Source organism: Portunus trituberculatus, chromosome 46 (genome assembly GCF_017591435.1).
Source record: "Portunus trituberculatus isolate SZX2019 chromosome 46, ASM1759143v1, whole genome shotgun sequence".
NCBI classification, from domain to species: domain Eukaryota; kingdom Metazoa; phylum Arthropoda; class Malacostraca; order Decapoda; family Portunidae; genus Portunus; species Portunus trituberculatus.
The window spans coordinates 23,934,580-23,956,796 of record NC_059300.1 but is presented as its reverse complement, the minus strand read 5'-3'; the positions used below and the strand labels follow the sequence as shown (position 1 = coordinate 23,956,796).

General features: G+C 37.6%; 1 protein-coding gene across 1 annotated transcript in view; it reads left to right on the top strand.

Moving 5' to 3' along the window:
• The first annotated feature begins 7,642 nt into the window (after window positions 1-7,642).
• Window positions 7,643-22,217, top strand: part of LOC123520065 (carboxy-terminal kinesin 2-like) — a 39,315-nt gene continuing 24,740 nt past the window's right edge. The window contains 9 exon segments of the mRNA XM_045281946.1: window positions 7,643-7,787; window positions 10,952-11,088; window positions 11,381-11,456; window positions 11,674-11,834; window positions 13,562-13,651; window positions 13,948-14,179; window positions 14,437-14,495; window positions 14,498-14,583; window positions 14,780-14,989. Coding sequence (XP_045137881.1) covers window positions 7,750-7,787; window positions 10,952-11,088; window positions 11,381-11,456; window positions 11,674-11,834; window positions 13,562-13,651; window positions 13,948-14,179; window positions 14,437-14,495; window positions 14,498-14,583; window positions 14,780-14,989 — 1,089 coding nt within the window. The 5' untranslated portion in view covers window positions 7,643-7,749.

Below are 22,217 nucleotides of genomic sequence, written 5' to 3'. Positions count from 1 at the left end.
AAAACCATGCAAGTTTTGCGACAGAAGATCCCCCACTTTATAAAGTAACCGTCTTAATATGACTCTCTCCATCATCTTACAAAGACAACTAGTTAAAGAAATAGACCTGAAAGAATCATCACCCTTTGGAATAGGAATGATAACAGCACAAATCTTTAATTTCTAAACTACCCTCCTACGGATTCTATCCTTCTCTCTGTACCTTCATCTCCAGTTTCCTTTCCGATCGTTCTATTGCTGCTGTAGTAGACGGTCACTGTTCTTCCCCTAAAACTATCAACAGTGGTGTTCCACAGGGTTCTGTCCTATCACCCACTCTCTTTCTATTATTCATCAATGATCTCCTAAATCTGACTCAATGCCCTATCCACTCCTATGCTGATGATACCACCTTGCATTATTCAACAGCGTTCAACAGACGCCCAACCCAACAACAATTAAATGACTCAAGGCGAGATGCTATAGGACGCCTAACTTCTGATCTTTCACTTGTTTCTGATTGGGTTTTGTTCAATGCCTCAAAAACTCAATTTCTACAACTATCTACTCGACATAACCTTCCAGACAACTATCCTCTCTTCTTCAATAACACTCAACTTCCCCTCTCCTCTACATTAAACACACTCGGTCTATCCTTCACTAAAAATCTAAACTGGAAATTTCACATCTCTACTCTTGCTAAATCAGCTTCCAAGAAGTTAGGTGTCCTGTGGCGTCTTCGTCCATTTTCTCTCCTCCCAGCTGCTTGCTCTGTACAGGGCCTTATCCGCCCGTGTATGGAGTATGGCTCTCATGTCTGGGGGATCCACACACAGCTTTACTAAACAAGGTGGAATCTAAAGCTTTTCGTCTTATCAACTCTTCTCCTCTAACTGACTGTCTTGATTCTTTAAGTCACCGCCGCAATGTTGCATCTTTATCTGTCTTCTACCGCTGTTTTCATGCTGTCTGCTCTTCTGAACTTGCTAACTGCATGCCTTCCCCCTCCTGCGGCCTCGCTGCACAAGACTCTCTACTTCTTCTCATCCCTATTCTGTCCATCTTCCTAATGCAAGAGTTAACCAGTATCTTCACTCCTTCATTCCCTACACTGGTAAACTCTGGAACTCTCTACCTGTGTCTGTATTTCCACCTGCCTATGACTTAAACTCTTTCAAAAGAGGAGTGTCAAGACACCTCTTATGTTAACTGGACCCTCCTTTTAGATTTTTTTTGTTTTTTGTTTCCTCTTAACAGGGCCTGGCAACCAGCGGGATTTTTTTTTTTTTTTTCCAACACTTTGTTTTCCCTTGGCCAGTGCCCTTGTAATGTAAAAAAAAAAAAAAAAAAAAAAAAAATAAGACATGTTAAAAAGATCTAATATAGGATTTTCTGGCAAAACTAGCAATGCACTAAGTATATCATATGTAAGGCCATCCTGACCAAGTACTGTGGACTGGCCCTGCTCCCATTTACATCCCTTATGTTTCGTAATACATGGCTGATCTTTTTCTTGATGCATGAATGAAAATTTTCTTCTGTTTTCGCCTTCAGGATTTCCTTCTACCTCTGGTCATCTTAACAACTGAGTTTATCTATGGCTTATCAAGGCCTAACATCACTCATACGCTTTTCCGTCTATCCCAGGTTTCCACACGACGCTGATTAACCCATATAATTCCCATATTTCTTCTTCAATTTACTCACCAACATTGCCACTATCACCTCTGTACATACAATCACGTTAAAATTCAAATAAGATAAATTTCTTTCTCCATCAAAATAGTTACCTCAGCTGTTGTATGACGGCTGTTTTTTTTTTCATGTTGTCTGATCTTTACTCAGGGTGATTCACGCTTGTTTCACCCTCCCAAAATTTCAACATTCTTTCCACTTGCTCGCTTTTTATCACAACTACTTCATATATATATATATATATATATATATATATATATATATATATATATATATATATATATATATATATATATATATATATATATATATATATATATATATATATATATATATATATATATATATATATATATATATATATTGTTCCTTTTCTCTCTATAAATATGTTTTTCATATTTACCTACATATCTGTATCATGAAAACCTCTTTTTACAATCTTCTACGTAACTCTCTAGCATCTGTGTTCTTCACTCTGATTCAATTTCATTTATCAATTTATCACTACCGTCTACAAGCTGACAACATTCTTATCCTTTTACCAGTTATGATGAAACATTATAATAGTTGTTGTTACGCCTGTGTTTGGTATGTGTGTTTCCCTGTGTGTTTCTACTTCCCTTGTTTGTATGCCGCTGGTGAAACAAGAAAAGAAACCATAATTCTCTTATCACAAAAGCAATATAATCATTAAACATATTTCAAGACGCTTTTTTTATTCAGAGCAAGATGGTTACACAATCAAGTAATGTAACTCTGCATTTTATGGCAATACTATCCCTTATGACAACAACCTGCGAGCAACACAGACGCAGAACGAGTATCTTAAATGACCTTGAACAATATTCTGTTGTGACCAAGATTTCTCACGACCATTTCAGGATACCATCAAAATTTGCAGATGACTCACAAATACGTAATTACAACATCCATTTCTACAATTCAGTACACTCATATAACATATGCCACACAATAATTTTCACGATCTTTAATCTCTGCAAATGAATCCAGAAATATCTATCTTATCAAATTATGCAATATCTATCTTTGCAACATGATAAATTGCAAAGATATCCCACCGCTGCCACCAGTTGTCATGTCTGCAAGTTGCACGATCTTGTTGCGTCCCTAATCTTCAAAAAACTGCTTTGTGGGTTCAAGGGAACGCCTCTGAGTTTTTTTTATAAACTTTACTTAATTATATTATTTACAACATTTACACTTTATGACCTTTACGACAACAAAGAAAACCACGAAAACCACGAAATTTTAATCACTCTCTTCACTCAAGGTCCACCTTCAAATGCCTCAGATTCTGCCACATTATATCTTGAACTCAAATTTCATTGATAACAACATTTCTCCCTTCACTGAAACTTCTTCTAATGTTCCAGATTTCTTCACAATATTCCCGTTATGCAACTCAAATCACGCAATTTAAATTCAAAGATAAGATACATCCTAACACACCCTATAATTTACCTTCCAATAAAAACAACACCCTGTACAACTTACACATAACCATTTTTTCTTTTATCAAAATATAACAGCAACATTTTCTGTGACTGCATTACAACTGTCTGGCTACACTTACCTTACTGATCTTGAAACAGGCGGTGCGCCCATTTTGACAGCTGTCTCGCTGTCGTCTCTCGCCTTCTCGGCGCTCACGGCTTCTTTCTCTCTCTCTCTCGCTCTGACTCTGTCTCTTACACCTCCTAATATACACGCGTTACTTGACTTCTCATCCATATCATTTGCTTTTGGCGACCTCTGATTACTACCAGATATGGGGAGAAGGTTCCAGAAGCTTCTTCTTGTAATCTACTGCTGGTCTCCGGCTGTTTGTCTTGTCATGACTCACCGCCTCTTGTTGTTCTCCTCGGTGGTCACGAGACTTCTTATCTATCAAATTAGTGATAGCGTCTTATAATCTTGATACCTGCTTTCGTGTCTCTCATGTTTCTTCATTTATTATTCTCCTTACTTCCGTCTTCATCTCTTCATTCTTGCTATCTTCTTTCTTACGTATTTCATCTCTTCTCGCTTTCCATGTCACAACAATATCAACCCACTAAGCAGGAAATGGTAACAATTCGGTAAAATCATATTTCATCTCAAGCTCATTTTTTTTTTTTTTTTATGATTCTTTTTAAAATGTTGAATAGTGAAAGAAATGTGAAATTCTGGTAAGATAAATTAAACAAAAAAATAAGTTACAGTTTCCTTTATTAATTTTTTTAGCAAATTAAATTTGGCAATTTTTTCCCCTTCACAGTGCCTCAAGAATGAATAGAATCGGTAAAATAGAACCAGAGATCTAAAGAACGAAAACAAGAATTTTCACGAGGTGAAATTTGAAGTTTAAATCCCCGTGACGCCATTTTTAAAGTGCTTCGGCCTCATAGTCACTCGTGACACTGTCTGTTAGTTTACGTTTCCTCGTATAGAGCACACTTTCGCACGTGCCTTATCTCGCTCTTTAAGGTATAACTCTTGTAGTTGCCTGTATGGTTGTCCAAGAAGAGGAACCACAAATCCTTCTTCATAGCCATCATAAAATCAAAGACAGCTTGGGCAACAGCAGTTTCGAGCCAGATTCGTGAATGCAAGTGTTCACTTACATTCTGGATTTTTTCCAAGAAGATACGCAGATAACAACTTCTCTATGGTTAGCCTCTTGTATCCCCCCACACTTTCTGACGAAGTTCACTTGATAAAACAAAATTAACTTTTATATTTTTCTTGGATGGAATGGTCTAGTTATCTGCAATCGCTCTTTAGTAAAAACAATAACTGTCTTTTGATTTAGGGCATAAATTTCAAAATACAGAGAGAGAGAGAGAGAGAGAGAGAGAGAGAGAGAGAGAGAGAGAGAGAGAAAACAGAATTCAGGTGTAGTATTTGGTCAAAGTATTAACACCATCAAATGGATTCTTTTGAAATGTTTACCTAAAATTCGTTCATGTGCCAGAATTTTTCGAGTGATCACGTTGCTAGCTAGCTTCAGGGATGTTTAAGAGACTTTCAGTGATACGTCAGCAAAACAAATAGTATATAACGGCAAGTAGTATTATCGAAATACAATTATGCATCATTGTCATCATTACTTGCTCAAGATTCTACAATGTTTCATTAAGACAACTACAAGGATACGTTAGCAAAGATAGATAATGTAGAAGATTTATTGACCTATTTTGAGCACAATTGTTAGTTCTCTTTATAGAAAATGATATTTTAAGAATGTTTAATGCTAGTGAAGCGTTCCTCTAAACACAGGAAAGATATATCAAAATGTTTCTGAGTGGGAACAGGAATAATCATGAAAAATGAAACAAAGGCAGAAACTTCATAAATTATAGTCACAGATACTAGTAAAGGCACGAGACGAAAAAGGGTAGAAATCACCTCAGTAGCATTTACCAAACCTGAAGAAAAGAAAAGAAAAATAGATAACTTAATATTCGTAAAGGCAAACACCAGCAGAAGAGAATTGGAGAGACAGAAATAAATAGATCTTTCTGATGAATCATACATGAGAGAGAATCAAAAGCGAGTTAATGAAACCTGCGTGTGAGAGAACTGAGAACTTACCTACCTGCCTCATTACCTGTAAAGTGGACCAAGTGTGGGATTCTTAACACCTGTGCCATGGAATGACCTGTGTGTGCACCCTTCATCCTGCTTAACCTTATCCTCTAAACACTCTTACTGACCTCCCCTCTCAGACTGTCACTCTTCAACAGTGGCGACGTGTCGCTAACCTGTAACCTCTCTCTCTCTCTCTCTCTCTCTCTCTCTCTCTCTCTCTCTCTCTCTCTCTCTCTCTCTCTCTCATTTTCTTTTCAAGGTTTTCCTTCCCATCCTTCCGTGCCACACTCCCATTATTCTCTCTCTATCTCTCTCTCTTTGTTTTGTCATTTTGATTTTCATTATTTAGCAGTTTTTTTGCCGTTCTTTGTTCCCGGGCAAGTATTTAAACACGCACACATACACACACACACACACACACACACACACCCAGTAGCTCAGTGGTTAGAGCGCTGGCTTCACAAGCCAGAGGACCGGGGTTCGATTCCCAGGCCGGGTGGAGATATTTGGGTGTGTCTTCTTTCACGTGTAGCCCCTGTTCACCTAGCAGTGAGTAGGTACGGGATGTAAATCGAGGAGTTGTGACCTTGTTGTCCCGGTGTGTGGTGTGTGCCTGGTCTCAGGCCTATCCGAAGATCGGAAATAATGAGCTCTGAGCTCGCTCCGTAGGGTAACGTCTGGCTGTCTCGTCAGAGACTGCAGCAGATCAAACAGTTAAACACACACACACACACACACACACACTCAGGCAGAATACTGAAAGAATGTAGGGAAGAACTAGCAAGTTCTATATACAACATCATAAAATGCTCAATAGAAAATGGAACAGTACCAGTAGAATGGAAAAGAGCTGAGGTGGTTCCTATATAAGAGCGGAAGGAAGGAAGAACCTTTAAATTACAGACCGGTATCACTAACTAGTGTAATATGCAAGATGTGTGAAAGAATAATAAAGAAACAATGGATCGAATTCCTTGAAGACAACAAATTAATATCAAATAGCCAATTTGGTTTTAGAAAAAGACGTTCGTGTGTAACTAATTTATTGAGTTTCTATTCTAGAATAGTTGATAGAGTACAAGAGAGAGAGGAATGGGTTGACTGTATTTATTTGGATTTAAAAAAAGGCATTTGACAGAGTGCCACATGCAAGATTACTGTGGAAGTTAGAGGAGAAGGGTGGCTTAAAAGGAAGCACATTGAGATGGATAGAAAATTATTTGAGGGGGAGAGAAATAAGGACGGTAGTTAAAGATATGAAGTCTAAGTGGAGAGCAGTAGAAAGCGGAGTGCCACAGGGGTCAGTATTGGCACCAATACTTTTCCTCATTTATATTAACGACATGCCAGAAGAAGTGAACAGCTACATAAATCTGTTTGCAGATGATACGAAACTGTACAGAGTTATAAGCAAAAAGAGGTTTGTGAAATACTGCAAGAAGACCTAAATAAGATCTGGGAATGGAGTAAAAAGTGGGAAATGGAATTCAATGTGAACAAAAGCCATGTCATGGAAATGGGAAAGAGTGAAAGACGACCCGTGGGAATCTATAAGATGGGAGATGGAGTAGAACTAGAGAAAGTAAAAAAGGAAAAGGACTTAGGAGTGACGATGGAAGAAAACAATCAACCGGTAAGCCATATTGATAGAATCTTTGGAGAAACATATAATTTGCTAAGGAATGTTGGAGTAGCATTTCACTATATGAACAAAGAAATGATGAAGAAATTGATAAGTTCTATAATAAGACCCAGATTGGAATATGCAGGAGTAGTGTGGACCCATCATAAAAAGAAACACATAAGAAAGTTGGAGAGACTACAAAAAATGGCTACAAAAATGGTTCCAGAATTTGAAGGGATGACATATGAGGAGAGACTAAAGGCTATGGATCTACCAACCCTGGAACAAAGAAGGGAGAGAGGAGATCTGATACAAGTTCATAAATTGATCAACGGAATGGACCAAGTGGATAATGAGAAACTGATCCTGAGAGAAGAATATGACATCCAAAGCACAAGACCTCATAGTAAAAAGCTGAGAAAAGGAAGATGTCTGAGAGATGTTAAAAAATATAGTTTCCCGCAAAGATGTATTGAAACGTGGAACAGTTTGAGTGAAGTAGTGTCTGCAACGAGTGTGCATACTTTTAAAGTAAGATTGGATAAGTGTAGATATGGAGACGGGGCCACACGAGCATAAAGCCCAGGCCCTGTAAAACTAGCTACAACTAGGTAAATACACCGCGTGTGGTTAGCACGCTCGACTCACAATCGAGAGGGAAGGGTTCGAGTCCCGGGAAGCAGCGAGGCAAATGGGCAAGCCTCTTAATGTGTGGCCCCTATTCAGCTAGCAGTAAATAGGTACGGGATGTAACTCGAGGGGTTGTGGCCTCGCTTTCCTGGTGTGTGGAGTGTGTTGTGGACCTGTACGGTATCAGTCCTATCCGAAGATCAGTCTATGAACTCTAAGCTCCATCCATAATGGGCAAGACTGGCTGGGTGACCATCAGACGACCGAGGTGAATTAGACACAGTCTCTCTCTCTCTCTCTCTCTCTCTCTCTCTCTCTCTCTCTCTCTATACGTATATATATATATATATATATATATATATATATATATATATATATATATATATATATATATATATATATATATATATATATATATATATATATATATATATATATATATATATATATATATATATATATATATATATATATATATATATATATATATATATATATATATATATATATATATATATATATATATATATATATATATATATATATATATATATATATATATATATATATATATATATATATATATATATATATATATATATATATATATATATATATATATATATATATATATATATATATATATATATATATATATATATATATATATATATATATATATATATATATATATATATATATATATATATATATATATATATTTATATATTTATTTATTTATTCATTTATGGTGGGGGGAAGAGATGGGGAACTTCTATTTAGTTTGGACTTGCTTGGCATAGTTCAAGTTCAATTCTGGTAAAATATAGATTTAATTTCTCACATTCTACATCTAGTTGAAACCTAGTAACTTTCTTTATTTTACTGGTCTAGTCTCTGAAATAATAGTTATAAATATTATATATAACAAAATTGTGCCATAATTTTTGCTGATAAGTAGTGTCCAAAGTATTTTAACACAGTTCAACATAGCCTAATCATTTTCTTTATTTCATGGATCTAAAGATGCTCAAAGAAGAAAGTACTATAGAGACTATTAGGTAGGTCAAATTTCACATCACCTTACGAAGTGCCCACGCGTACTTTAAAGTACGTCTAAGATTCTCTAGCATGACAAGATAATGTGAATATTTTGTAAGATTCTTTTCACACACAATTTGACACCTTTATTTCTTTATTTTATTTATTTATTTATTTTAAGAGTAAAACGTAAGGGATACTACAACAGACTTACTTCTTTTTGTTGAAAAGATTCTTGCGACTACAGCCACGTACCCTCCATCTTCAGAGAAGCTGTCACATTCATTCTTATGCAAGGTGAATATCTTACTTCCTTCCCATGAATTCCCGTTTTCTGTAATGCACTTCGGGAGAAAACGTACAAGTCGTTCTGTGTTTATGAAACAAATGGTAATTTTATATCTTCTTCCTGAACGGAATGAGGGCCATATATATATATATATATATATATATATATATATATATATATATATATATATATATATATATATATATATATATATATATATATATATATATATATAGTCATTATTTATGTCCTTTAAAGTACGCTTGGGCATTAATGGGACTTAATTATCACAGAGAACGCACGCAACAGTATAAGTACGGAGCTAATCCACAGGTTTACTTTTGCCTTTTTCCTTAGGATCATCTGTAAGAATCTGTAAGAATTTATTGAAACCTTTTGGATATCCTGAGTTTGAGTAATTATAAACTGTCTTCTCAAACTGCATTTTTTTTTTTTTTTTTCAAGGTGAAATCATATTCCTAGCTTATCTACCATGTTTAGTATCAACATTCAAAATTATTAAGAATTCAATTTATATGTATGACTATCACTAATTTCTCTATATAAGAGTGATTACTTAAACGATTAGTGTGGCGTGCGCATCACGATTCTCTGATATTCATATTCAAACACCAGGCTATTCCATTGGTGGAGGGCGGCGAGCCTCCACCAATCAGCGGCCATGAGTTTGTTTGGGGTCTTGAATTTAAAGGTCTCTGTACGTCTAAGAGGGAAGACCCTGGAGAGGATTAGATAGTACACATTTTCCTTGTAACGTGAATTCACTTTTCAATTTTCACCCCACGTGAATCATAGGTAAGTGTTATGAAGTGTTGAGGAGAGGAGTGAGGTGAGGGAAGGGTTGTGTTGCAAGGACTCCAGCCAGTGAGGCTTGAAGATGTGTTCTGAACTGTTGCTCATAGAATTTATCAATTTCCCTGAGAGAAATTTGGTTTTTTTCCTTATATTTGACTGAATGTAGGTATTTTGAGCCTGCTACTTATAGTTTAAGTCCAAAATATGTCTGCTGGTTAGCGTTATACAGGATTCCTGAAGAAAAAGTAGCTATCAAAAGTGCGCAGGGATGTAACTAGCTCCGTACCCAGAAGGGGTCGGGCTTACTTCAGTACCAGGGTAGACAGCGGGAGTAATTCGGTAATGCCCCTGTATAGCTACGCCACCTTATTATTCCATCACGTTCACAAACCCACAGTATAAATATATGATAGTGTATAAAGAAGCGGAAAAAATGTCACTAGCCCTCTTGATGCTACAAGTGACTCGGGATTTCTCTTAAGTCAGGCGTTTATATCTAAACCCTAAGCGGAATCTGTGGAAAAAACATTACCCAAACATGAAACATCGTTTATTCTATCTTAAACTGAAGACTCAAACCTTACCTAGATGAATCATTGTCATTGGTTGTTTGTTCCATTCATGAACTACTCGATTTGAATAATTTGTTCCTCTTTTCTCAAACTAGCTTTCTTCAGGTCGCTGGATGGAGTCATCAGATGCTAGCTTGAGCAATGTGTTATCTTCTGCTCGATCTGTTCCTCTCAGGAACTTTAATGTATCTGTCATGATTTATCTGCTTTGTCTCGCCTTCACTTGTAAGGTGGTGATCCCTATTCTGGCTACTCTTTTCAGTGGGGATGGACTGAGAGGGTACAAATTCACTGGCTCAGTGTTTTGTCCTTTCTAGTGCATGTTGCCTTTTGCATAAGAGGACCAGAATTGGATTGCAGCTTATTGATGGACCTGGTTGGATTTATTAATGACCCCTTTAGAACAGAGATATCAGATCTGTTTAGCACATGATTGATGATCTGATTGACCATGCATAGGTATAAGGCTAGAAGCATATCATTGTATGAAAGTGTTCTTCATTGCTCTTCTTATAGGGTTTACTTTTTCATCAAATTTCTCCACTTGTCTTCCCAGCTTCAGGTTATTTGAAAAGATCACTTCAGGATTTTATAGCACCTTGTTACTCATGGTGTACTGGTGCTCCTAGATCCTGGTTGTCCCTCCGCAAGATGTCCTGATTATATAAGTAACAGCTACAATACTAGAAGTAAACCCTTGGTTTCATCCCACAGGACCAAAATGTCAAAGCTGCCATCCAATCGCCATCTACCTCAGCCCTCCAGACTGAGGCCTCCTGGATCAGCCATGAAGCGTCTGGGGAGTGACAGTGCTATAACTTCCCCTGAGAAGCGGTCCAGGCATTCTGGAGGTCTGTAAAATTGAAATCTTTGTATTTTCTTGTATTTAATCCAAGATAGTAAAGATTACATAAATGTGATAGAAATTCCTTATAGCTAGTGCCAGTGCAGTTGCAATTTCACACATGTATGTATGTGTCAGTATGGATATGTAGTTTCAAGATAACTTTTAGAATGAATAATTATGCAGTATTGGAAACTGAAATATTACTGTGAGATATGAATGCAAAGAAATATTCAATCTGATATGACTTATTGAATTTTAGGATTGATTATATATAGAAAATGATATCTCCACAACAGATGCTGAAGACGCTGGTATCATGTCAAGGCCTCAGTACCGTGGAGGCACCAGGGGAGGACGTGGCAGTCTCAGCAGGTTAGTGGATCGTATATTACTTACCACTTATGGATTAAATTTGCCACTCAGTGTTTTGCATTTCACCAATACCCTCACTCACATAGTAGGGAATGGCTGAGGTCAGAAGCAAGACAAGGAACAACATGTGAAAGGAAAAAATATTAATTGGTATACCGTACATCTTTTTCATTTGTTTTCTGTGTTATACAGTATGCATTTTTTATATCTCTCTCAGATCTGTGTCCATGGCCAACCTAAACTCTGGTGTTACAAGAAATAGAGGCATAACCAAGAGGAACTTGGCCAGCTCCAGGATGGGTGCATCAACCCTCAACCTGACTGGTCGTCCGTCTAACATCACTGCTGCTTCGGCCAACCTTGTCCGACAAGGAGCAGGTAAGTGTCAGGCATGTGCTTCTGTCTGGATGCTTGTAGATGAAAAGCAAGGAAATTAGTACAGGTAGTTGTCAACTTATAACCGTTGTAACATATAACTGTTTGACTTTATGACTACAACTATGGCTATAATATCAACCTCTTCACATTGGACAGCTAAAAATGGCTCCTGGCACCATATTCTGCCTGGGTTAGAATTGTGAGATACCTGACTCATAGGCAGCTCTCTCTCTCTCTCTCTCTCTCTCTCTCTCTCTCTCTCTCTCTCTCTCTCTCTCTCTCTCTCTCTCTCTCTCTCTCTCTCTCTCTCTGGAAATAATGATGATGGTAAGCAATTTTTCATATTAGGTATGTACACTAAGAAATAAACCGACGCAAATTTTAGAGAAAAAAAAATTAGCTGCCCTCTGAAGGCCATTTTCTGAAGATGACAAACGAAAGAAAACATTAATTTTTAAGGTAAATAATCTATTGGCACCATAAAAGAAAAATTATGAAAATAAAATAAATATTTCCAGCATGGTTCATCAGTACTTATCCTGATATAGGAGTCATACACCCTTGTAACAATAATGAAAGTCAAGCATGCCATTGCATCATATACGACCTACATTCTGAGAGGTCTCATACAATATCCAGGAAAGAAAACACACCATCTTAGCAGAAAGCTGCCATGACACAGTGTGTGCATCATCGGATATGTCACGAGCGCCCTGATGACACAAAATATATGTCATCGTGTTGAAGGGATTAATGAAGAAAAAATGATGAACAATGACAAATCTGATGATAGAAATATTGAGCCAATAAAATAAAAATAATGAACAAAGAAAATGTTTCTAAGATACCATACAGCTTAAAATGATAACAGTGTGATTACTAAGCATTATATACTTTGATAATTTGACATGTCTGTCTTACAACCGGACCAAGTCATAACTGGGTTGTAACCAAGCGCCTTCTTTTCGATGACGTCCTGTAATTATCTTTTCTTTTTTCTTTGTTAAACTTGAATTTAATGCAAAACCTCATTTCTTTTTGTTTGATGCATTAGAAACTTTTACTCATTACTCCATATTTTGAACAATTAGGTATGATTGATTAATTAATTGCTCACAAGATAGGGTTGGCTTACTTAAGTTGTTGGGCTGTTTTGCATTGACTCACCAATTCTTGTCTCATGATTAATCTTATTTCGAAGTGATTTTACTTTTTTAGGATGTCTTACTAAAAACTTGTAAGGTAAAACTGGTAAATAAGCTAAAAGCTACAATGATTCATTGCCATACATCTTTACTTCATATCAAGAGTATATATGGCTCTTCTTTACCAAAACAAGTCCAGAGAGTAGATCAGGAGTGCTTTTAAAGGAAATGCACTTTTGAAGGGAAGTCTGATTTTTTAATAAGAGCTGCATAAATTATTCATGTATTTTCAACATTTCTGGATGTCTGTGTTACTTGACCCTTGTGAATGATGAGTTAGGATTCAAGAACACTGTTAGCAATGAGTCGTGCAAATAAAATAAGCTCAAGAGTGTTCAGGTAACACCTCATGGTCCTCAGTCCTGTGGGTATAGGGAGTGATTAAGAGAAACACTATGTGATGGAAAACATGAAAATTTTGCATAAGTATTTTTAGAATTAAAGTATGTACTATGGATGATGATTTATTTCATGATAACATGAATTTTCATATCATGTAATTGACTTATGTTTCTGGTGCAGTGTCTCGTAGGCCTGGGGCAAACATCACCAACCGAGTAAACAACACCCAGGACACTGACACAGGTCCTGGAGGGGATGCAGTCACTAAAGGTTTGCCTACCCAAATACTGCCTTGTAGCTCTGTCATTAGCTTATAGAAATTTGATACAGTTAATGGCTCTTGCAGTATATGTGAAGCAAGATACAAAGTTCAAATGTGTTAAAGTGTAAAATTGTGAGGTAGGCTATGTGAAGGATGGATAGATAGCATAATTGAGGCTGTAAATAGAAGAGGACTGATGCTAGAGAATAGTCCATTGATTTTACTTTCTAGGTGTAACTCCTAGATAGATATTATGTCTGAATTGACCAAAGGAATACTTATTTAATAAACATTCAACTGGCAGCCAAGAAGAAAAGGGCTCCATGGGATCTGAAAGGACGACTACAAGACATGGAGGAACTGGTCAAGTGTAGCACAGTTGAGCGGGAAAACCTGCTGGCCAAGTTCAATGATTATGACAGTCGCATTCAAAATCTGGAAGAGGAAAAACAAAACTTGAACCAAAACTTGCAACAGTCTCATTCCACAACTCAAGCCAATCAGGAACAGATTGATGCTCTGACTACCAAGCTCAAGTATGTCATTACACAGATTTATTTTTCTCTCAGTAATAAACCAGAATTTTCTTTCCAGCTTCAGACTTTTCTTAACTGCTAAACTTTGAAATATACTATTTAATTTTTATTTATAATCTCTGACAGCTGGCTCTATTATGGACTGTCTAAAAATTCAACATATATTTACTACATAATTTTGCTCCTAGTACCTTCTTAGTGCCACTTTATACTCATTGTTTGTAAAAGGTGCTGATGTTGAAATGTTTGCCTTGCAGTGAAGAAGTAAGGCAGAGAAGTAATGAAAGACAAGTATTGGAAAGAAACATTGAAGAACTGCAATCCAAAAATCTTCCCTTGAAAGGAGGATCAAGACACTGGAAGCAGATCTCTCATCCAGGGAAGATGAGCTGGCAGGTCTTAAGGTAGTATTACAGTTCTTGTTGTCAGCTACCTAGTGTAACTGTTATTGTTAATAGTGGAATCCTGCCATTTGTCCACCTCTTTAATCGTACAATTCGTCATTCGTACAACTTATTTGCATAAAATTCAACTCATCATTCATATGCTTCCCCCTTGATTTGGACAGTGTTCACTATGAACTTTTTAATTTACTTTCAGACCACAGTTTCTAACTTGACAAGTGTCTCAAGTGGCCTTGAGGCTCAACTGAGCTCTACAAAACTACTACTGAATGACCGGAATAAGAAGGTGGCTGAATTAGAAGATGAAACTTCTACTCAAGCTAATACTATTATTATCCTTGAAAAGAAGTTGTTGGAGGGTGAGACTTTCCGTAGGAAGCTTCATAACCAAGTCTTGGAGTTAAAGGTAAGTTGAGTATGACTGGATTGAGCTGTGATTACTATTGATCTTTTTGTGACCAAAGTAAACTGAGTTGAGAATGTGTGATGGGATTAGGCAGTGTTTCCCAACGTTTTTTTTTTATTGTGACCCAAAATGTAGTCTTAACCTGGAGTAGCAACCATAATTGTAAGAATAAATCTAACCTAACCAAGACAGACAAACAAGCGGAGACAGTCAAGCAGACAGAGGTACAGACAGACGGGCAGTCAGACAAAGGCAGAGACAGATGGACAGACTGACAGACAGGAGCAAATAGGGCAATGGGAGGAAGGCATGTACGAGTTATGATTAAAAAAAAAAAAAAACTGAAAAACACTAACAAGTATGATGCATGCAATACATTCTTTCATTGCCATAGCATCACAGATGTGATTCACTGGTCACTCAGGGTCCTCGCTCACTGTTTGGCGGTCAAGTACATGTATTGTACATGAAAGTTGCCCTTACAACGAGCGGAATTGCATGAGTATAGGTGTTTTATGACCTTTTATTATACAGTGGAGCCTCAATACTCGAACATCTTAATAGTTGAACTTTTCAATACTTGAACACAAAAGTTTTGTTTAATATTAAAATAAATACCTGATAGTTGCATGTTCACATATGTGGTTGTAGTGTATTTAAGCATATATTTTTGATAGCAGTCTCACAGCACATTACAGGCATGCAAAGCATCACAACAGCAATAAACATTGAACACTAAGATAAAGCCTTTTTTCCATGAAGCAAAAAAAAAAAAAAAAAAAAAAAATCTTTTATTAAAGGAACACTAAAATAAAAGGAAGCTGGCACTACACTTGACCATAAACTTCAGAAACAGGGAAATACGATACTTTAATCATCTTCAAAACCAGAAGAGTGATACCAAATCCCTAATGGTCATGAACAGTATATACGGTAAATAGAATAAGCATTAAATAGATTGGTAATAGATGTAATAGAATAGACATAAAATAGATGAATAAAAAGCAAGAAGAAGAACAAAAATTTAGATGGAATAGATGTTAATTATATGGATTATATTCTGTAGTTTGGTTTCTTGCCAACAGATGGCATGTAGAGCGGGGTTCTTCCGATCAGCTGATGCTTATAAACAAGACTCATGGATTATGATAGATTGCTTTCATTTTTGTGATAATTTATATTTAAAGACTCTGTCATAATACGATAATTTGTTTTTAAAGTAACGGCAATAATACTGTTATTAATAATGATACAAGCAATAAAATAATGATGCGTGGAGTTTAGGTTAGGTAGAAGCATTGATCGTAAGCTGGGTTAATGTGTCTCAAGAGCCCATGGGAGGTCTCAACTTCGTGTATAAGATGCAGGGTGATTTTACGAGCCAAAATTTTGGAAAAAAGTGTCTTATATGCCGTCAAATACGGTACATGAACACCAAAGGCTTATCAGCGGTGAAAATATCTGGCAATCAAACGGCCGCACACTGGGTTGTAAACCAAGCTGTGGCCTCTTCCTCCCTGCCGCTGCCGTTCTTTTGTTCTGATGCTGTTATTACCGGTAATTCCGATGTAAAATACCGGTATTCCTGATACCAGTGCGCATCCCTAGTCGTATTGAGTCTTGAGAAAAAAAAATTCGGGTTCTGTCGTTAGTTTTTAATTTAGAAACTTACAACGGCACCAAGGAGGCATATTAATGGTGAAAATACGGAATCTAGTGAAAGTACAGTGGTACCTTGAGATACGATTTTAATTCATTCTACAGGCTTGTGTGGATAATCTTTGCGCCGTAGTCCTTATAGCGGTGTTTGGCGCGCAAATCTTTAAACCTCCCGTAATGTAAAAAAAAAAATTAAAGCAGCATGAATCGTGTGTCTAGTAGCGATGCACGTTTTCTTCCCCACTCAGTGGTGGGGGTATGGGGGTGTTACCCTCACCCTCCTTTCCTCTGGTGATAGTTGACAGTTTTGAATATGTTTGAAGTGACCGCCTAGGTTCTCCCTACCACTCAGTGTTTTTGCATTATTTTCTTACATTACCTAATGCCTAACATACAGATCCCAAAACAATTCAAGGAATCATTGATCTTTACAAAGCTGGGCACAGCAATAAGGAAATTTGTCAGATAAAAAACTGAAGCTTAGAACAGTACAAAACCTCGTCCACTGATTTAAGGCTGGCGGGGAGAAAGTGCTTCCGCTCCCTGTGAAGTAGCCAGGGAAACCCAAGAAAATTGGTAGCAGGACCAGGAATGTGCTAAAACAACAAATTGACATCACTCCTACCATTACAGCAAAGGAATTAAAAGAACAAAACCCAGAACTTCTTTCTAATGTGTCACTTCGTACTGTGCAGGAAACTTTGCAACGTGACCTTAACCCCTTCGCGCCGGATGTTAAAAAAGCCCGCCTGTATGATATACGGGTGATAGTGCCTTGCCGAGCTGGAAACTCGTGCAAGCTTGTCATGCTTGTCGTCTTTGTGTATTATGCTGCTATTTTTTAGTTACTATATTGCCTTCGAAGAGGAAAGTGGACGCTTCTCTCTTCGGAGAGAGAGAGAGATAGAGAGAGAGAGTGACATTTGCTAATATTTTAGACACAAGCGGGACGCATGTAGCTTATCTTCGAGAGGAAGAGGGGAGGGAGGGAAGGAGAGGAAGCGAAGGGAGGAGAGAGAGAGAGAGAGAGATATGAAAATTTGTTGTTTTTGTATTTGTGTGTGTGTGTGTGTGTGTTTTCACGAATGTTACAAGGCGGGACGCATGTAACTTATCTTTCGAGAGGGAGATGGGGAGGGAGGGAAGGGAGATGGAGAGGGAGGGAAGGGAGATGGAGAGGGAGGGAAGGGAGAGGGAGGGAGAGGGAGAGGGAGAGAGAGAGAGAGAGAGATGGGAACAGTCTATGCCATTGGGTAATTTTAGACACAAGGCATGTAGCTTATCTTTAGTGATTGGTGGAGACAAGGATGGTGGGAGGAGCACTAGGATTTTAAGGACAGCATACGGCGTGTGTAGTTGGTATCCAACACATTATACGGGACAACTGAACTGAAGAAAGCCCAGAAAAGAAATATGACGCCTACGTAGGCGTCACCATATATGCTATTGGGGCTTCATGACGCCTACATAGGCGTCACCGTATTGAAGGGGTTAAGTACAAGTGCTACCCTGCGCGCAAAAAGCCACTAATTAATGAACGCCAGTGGAAGAAGAGGGTTAAGTTTGCCAAGAAATACAAAGATTGGCCTCTTGAAAAGTGGCGCACTGCTGTGGAGTGACTAAAGCACCTTCTGTGTAAGTGGAGGAGGACGAACTAGAGTGTACCGTCGCCCCGGTTCAGACCCTACCGAGCCCCGGTACACGCAAAAGACTACAAAACACCCCCCAAGTTTAATGGTGTGGGGATGTTTTACATACCATGGTGTTGGGAATTTAGTTATTCTCCCAAAAAAAGCAACTGTTAACAAAATTGTGTATTTTGAACTTCTTAATGACCATCTAGAGGAGTGCTTTGAAAAAACACATGCGGAGATTTTCCAGCAAGACGGAGCAACCTGCCACACGGCCAGAGAAGTAACACAGTGGCTTGACGATTGTGGCATTCAGAGAATACATGACTGGCCAGGTAATTCTCCCGACATCTCACCCATAGAAAACCTCTGGGCCATCATTAAAGGCAAACTTATGCGTGACACCTCCACTCTCCCTAAACTAGAAAGTGAACTCCGAAAGTGCTGGGAAGAATTTAATCCTAAGAAATTTCAAATCTTGCTGACAGTGTGCCATGTCGCCTTCAAATGGTCATTAAGAAACGGGGCTATGCAACAAAGTACTAATTACTATGGTAAGTGTTGATTTTTTTTGTTTTATTGTAATGAAAATGGTACGTCACATTTATAAACGCTCCCATTTCGGAGACGCGCAATGATTATCCGCACAGACTGTATAACCATCGTTGTATGTCAAAAAAATTGTATGTCAAATCAATATTTACCATATAAATACATGTAATATGAATTAATGCGTTCTAGCGCTATGAAACCATCCTAAAACACAGTTAAATTACATATAATATACACAATTTGTATATAAATAAACGAGTAATAACACACATAATGATAAAAATACACATTAATATGATAAATGTTAATAAAATCAATAAAAAAAAGAAAGAAATTTTACTTACCACAGTGACAGTGAGCTGCGGCCTGCAGGGGGAGGAGGAGGAGGAGGATTTATACGTACGTAATGTACGTAAACACAAAAACATTGCTAAACTTATTTCTAATGCTAAACTTATTCTTAATGTTTTTTTGGGGGTGGCTTTTTAAATTTTTTTTTTTTTTTTTTTTTTTTTTTTTTTCTTGCATAATCATCACCTAATCATCACTTTCATGTCTGGCCTTTTTGGCCTCACTTTCATCAGTTTCAGCACTCTCATGTCTGGCCCTTTTGGCCTCACCTTGACTTTCACTAACAGGCCTTCACAAAGTAACGATCAAGAGAGGTTTGTTTCTGCCTCCTTTTTAGAATGTTACGAAAGAATGTGAGACACGTATCATTATATAAGACACTCGCTCTGCCTGTAGACAATTTATCAGGGTGTCTTTTTTCCACAAAATCTGACACTTCCTGCCACTTGCCTAGGATATCACAAATTTCACGTGAAGTTAGTTCCTCCTCCTGCTCAACATCCTCCTCACTGCTGAGTTCTTGCATTACCTCCTCATGGGAAATCTTGTGTAACTCCTTCAGCCCCTCCGTTGTGAGTTCTTCAGCGTGCTCCTCAATGAGTTCAGCAACATCTGCTTCGTCTACCTCTAAGCCCATAGAGCGACCAATAGATACAATCTCCTCCTCAACAGGATCGAATCCCTCAAAGTCTCGCTCTAAAACAACATCTGGCCATAATTTTCTCCAAGCTGAGTTCAGTGTTCTTTTGGTAACACCTTGCCAGGCAATATCTATAAGCTTAACACAGATCACAATGTTGTAATGTTGCTTCCAAAACTCCCTCAATGTTAGGTTCGTATTTTCAGTAACTTCAAAGCAACGCTTGAAAAGATGCTTCGTGAAAAGTTTCTTAAAGTTGGATATCACCTGTTGATCCATGGGCTGGAGGATAGATGTTGTGTTGGCTGGCAGATAGATAACTTTAATGAATTTACATTCATCTAAAACTGGTTCCCAACCTAGGGGTAAATTACCCCAGTGGGGTAATGACCCCATGTTTTTGGGGTAATGGATGTTTGGCATGGGATGAGGCAATCAGTTTACATTTTCATATAATTTCAATGAAGATTTCTATTAATTTTTTCTGCTTTCTATGTATGAACTAAAATTACTTCTTTTCGTATTATAGATTTGCATTATTGTGTTGCATAGTTTCTATTTTGTCTGTTTTTGAAGTATGAAATAGAGTTACTTTTTTTCCTATATTACGAGTATTTGTTCATTGGGGTAATGGATGATTGTGAAATTGTATTTTTGGGTAATCGCTGCGAAAAGGTTGGGAAACACTGATCTAAAAGGTCATCTGTAAGGTCTGGGAGGTGACCGGGGCATTATCCAAGAGGAGGACACACTTAAGTGGCAGACCATTATCAGTCAAGTATTTCTTGACTGAAGGACCAAAAACTACGTTCATCCATTCAATAAAAAACTGACGTGTCACCCATGCTGTACTATTTGCATGCCACAGAACTTGCAATCTTTCTTAAATCACTTTATGAGCTTTGAATGCCTTTGGATTTTCTGAGTGATAAACTAGTAATGGCTTCAATTTGAAATCGCCACTAGCGTTGGCACAAAGGGCAAGCGTTACCCTATCTTTCATAGGCTTGTGACTGGGTAGACTTTTTTCTTCTGCCATGATAAACGTATGCCTAGGCATTTTCTTCCAAAACAATCCTGTTTCGTCACAATTGAATACTTGTTGCTGCAGGTATCCTACTTCACAAATGAGTTTTTCAAAATCCTTAATGAAATTTTCAGCCCCCTTAACATCAGCACTCGATGCCTCTCCATGACGAATGACAGAATGAATGCCACTTCGTTTCTTAAAATTGTCAAACCATCCACGACTGGCTTTGAACTCATCACTCCCTTGGCCACCCTCCGTCTCGGCTGCTTCACGCTTAAGGTCTTGGAAAATGGTGCTAGCCTTCTCACAGATGATTGCTTCAGAAACAGTCACCAGCCAATTTCTTCTCCTTAATCCATATTAAAAGTAGCCGTTCCATCTCATCAATGTTTATCAGTACGTAGCTTGGAAATAATGGTGACACCTTTGGAAGGTTGCAGCTTCTTGATCTCTTCCTTCTGCTTGATGATTGTGGATATTGTAGAAGGATTGCGGCCATACTCCTTTACCAAGTCGATGATACGAATGCCACGCACATACTTTGTGATAATTTCATGTTTTGCTTTCATCGTGATCATTTTCTTAGGTTTTTTCTTTTCACTAGCTTTGTCTTTAGCTTTGGGACCCATGGTTAATAACAAAATAAAGTATATATATCCAAAATAAGATGAAAAATGAGCACAAACACATCGAATAACATAACGTGTTTGAACAATGAGGCGTCAACAAACAAACTGAGCGGGCAGCAGCCGACCGCAGATTTTGCTACCTAGCGTTCGCTTCTGCAATAATTATTATCGTTCATCGTATCTCAAATTTTTCGTTGTATGTTGGGGCATAAATTTTCGAATATTTCATGTCGTATCTCAAAATAATCGTAAGTTAGGACGACCGTATCGAAAGGTATCGCTGTACAAGTGTTAATGAGCCACATCCCTCCACTAGTGGGTTCACAAGAATCACACCAGACATTTTAACCCTTCCCCAGTGGCAGAGCAGATGAGTGAACTACCAAATAGAAAATTGTCTATATATGGGCGCTACTGTTCATCCATATGTCTATATATAGTTTCCCCGCACATGCGTACTCCTGATTGACATCTATATATAGACTGCTGCAAAACTGAACAAGTGACATCTATATATAGACTCTGATGCAAAACTGAACAAGTGACATCTATATATAGACTCTGCTGCAAAACTGAACAAACAATTGAGTCTATATATAGACTCTGCCGCAAAACTGAACAAGTGACATCTATATATAGACTTTGCCGCAAAACTGAACAAACAATTGAATCTATATGTAAGTGTTGTTAGTGTTTGATTGGTGATAATATATGTCAATATGCTTATATGAATGTT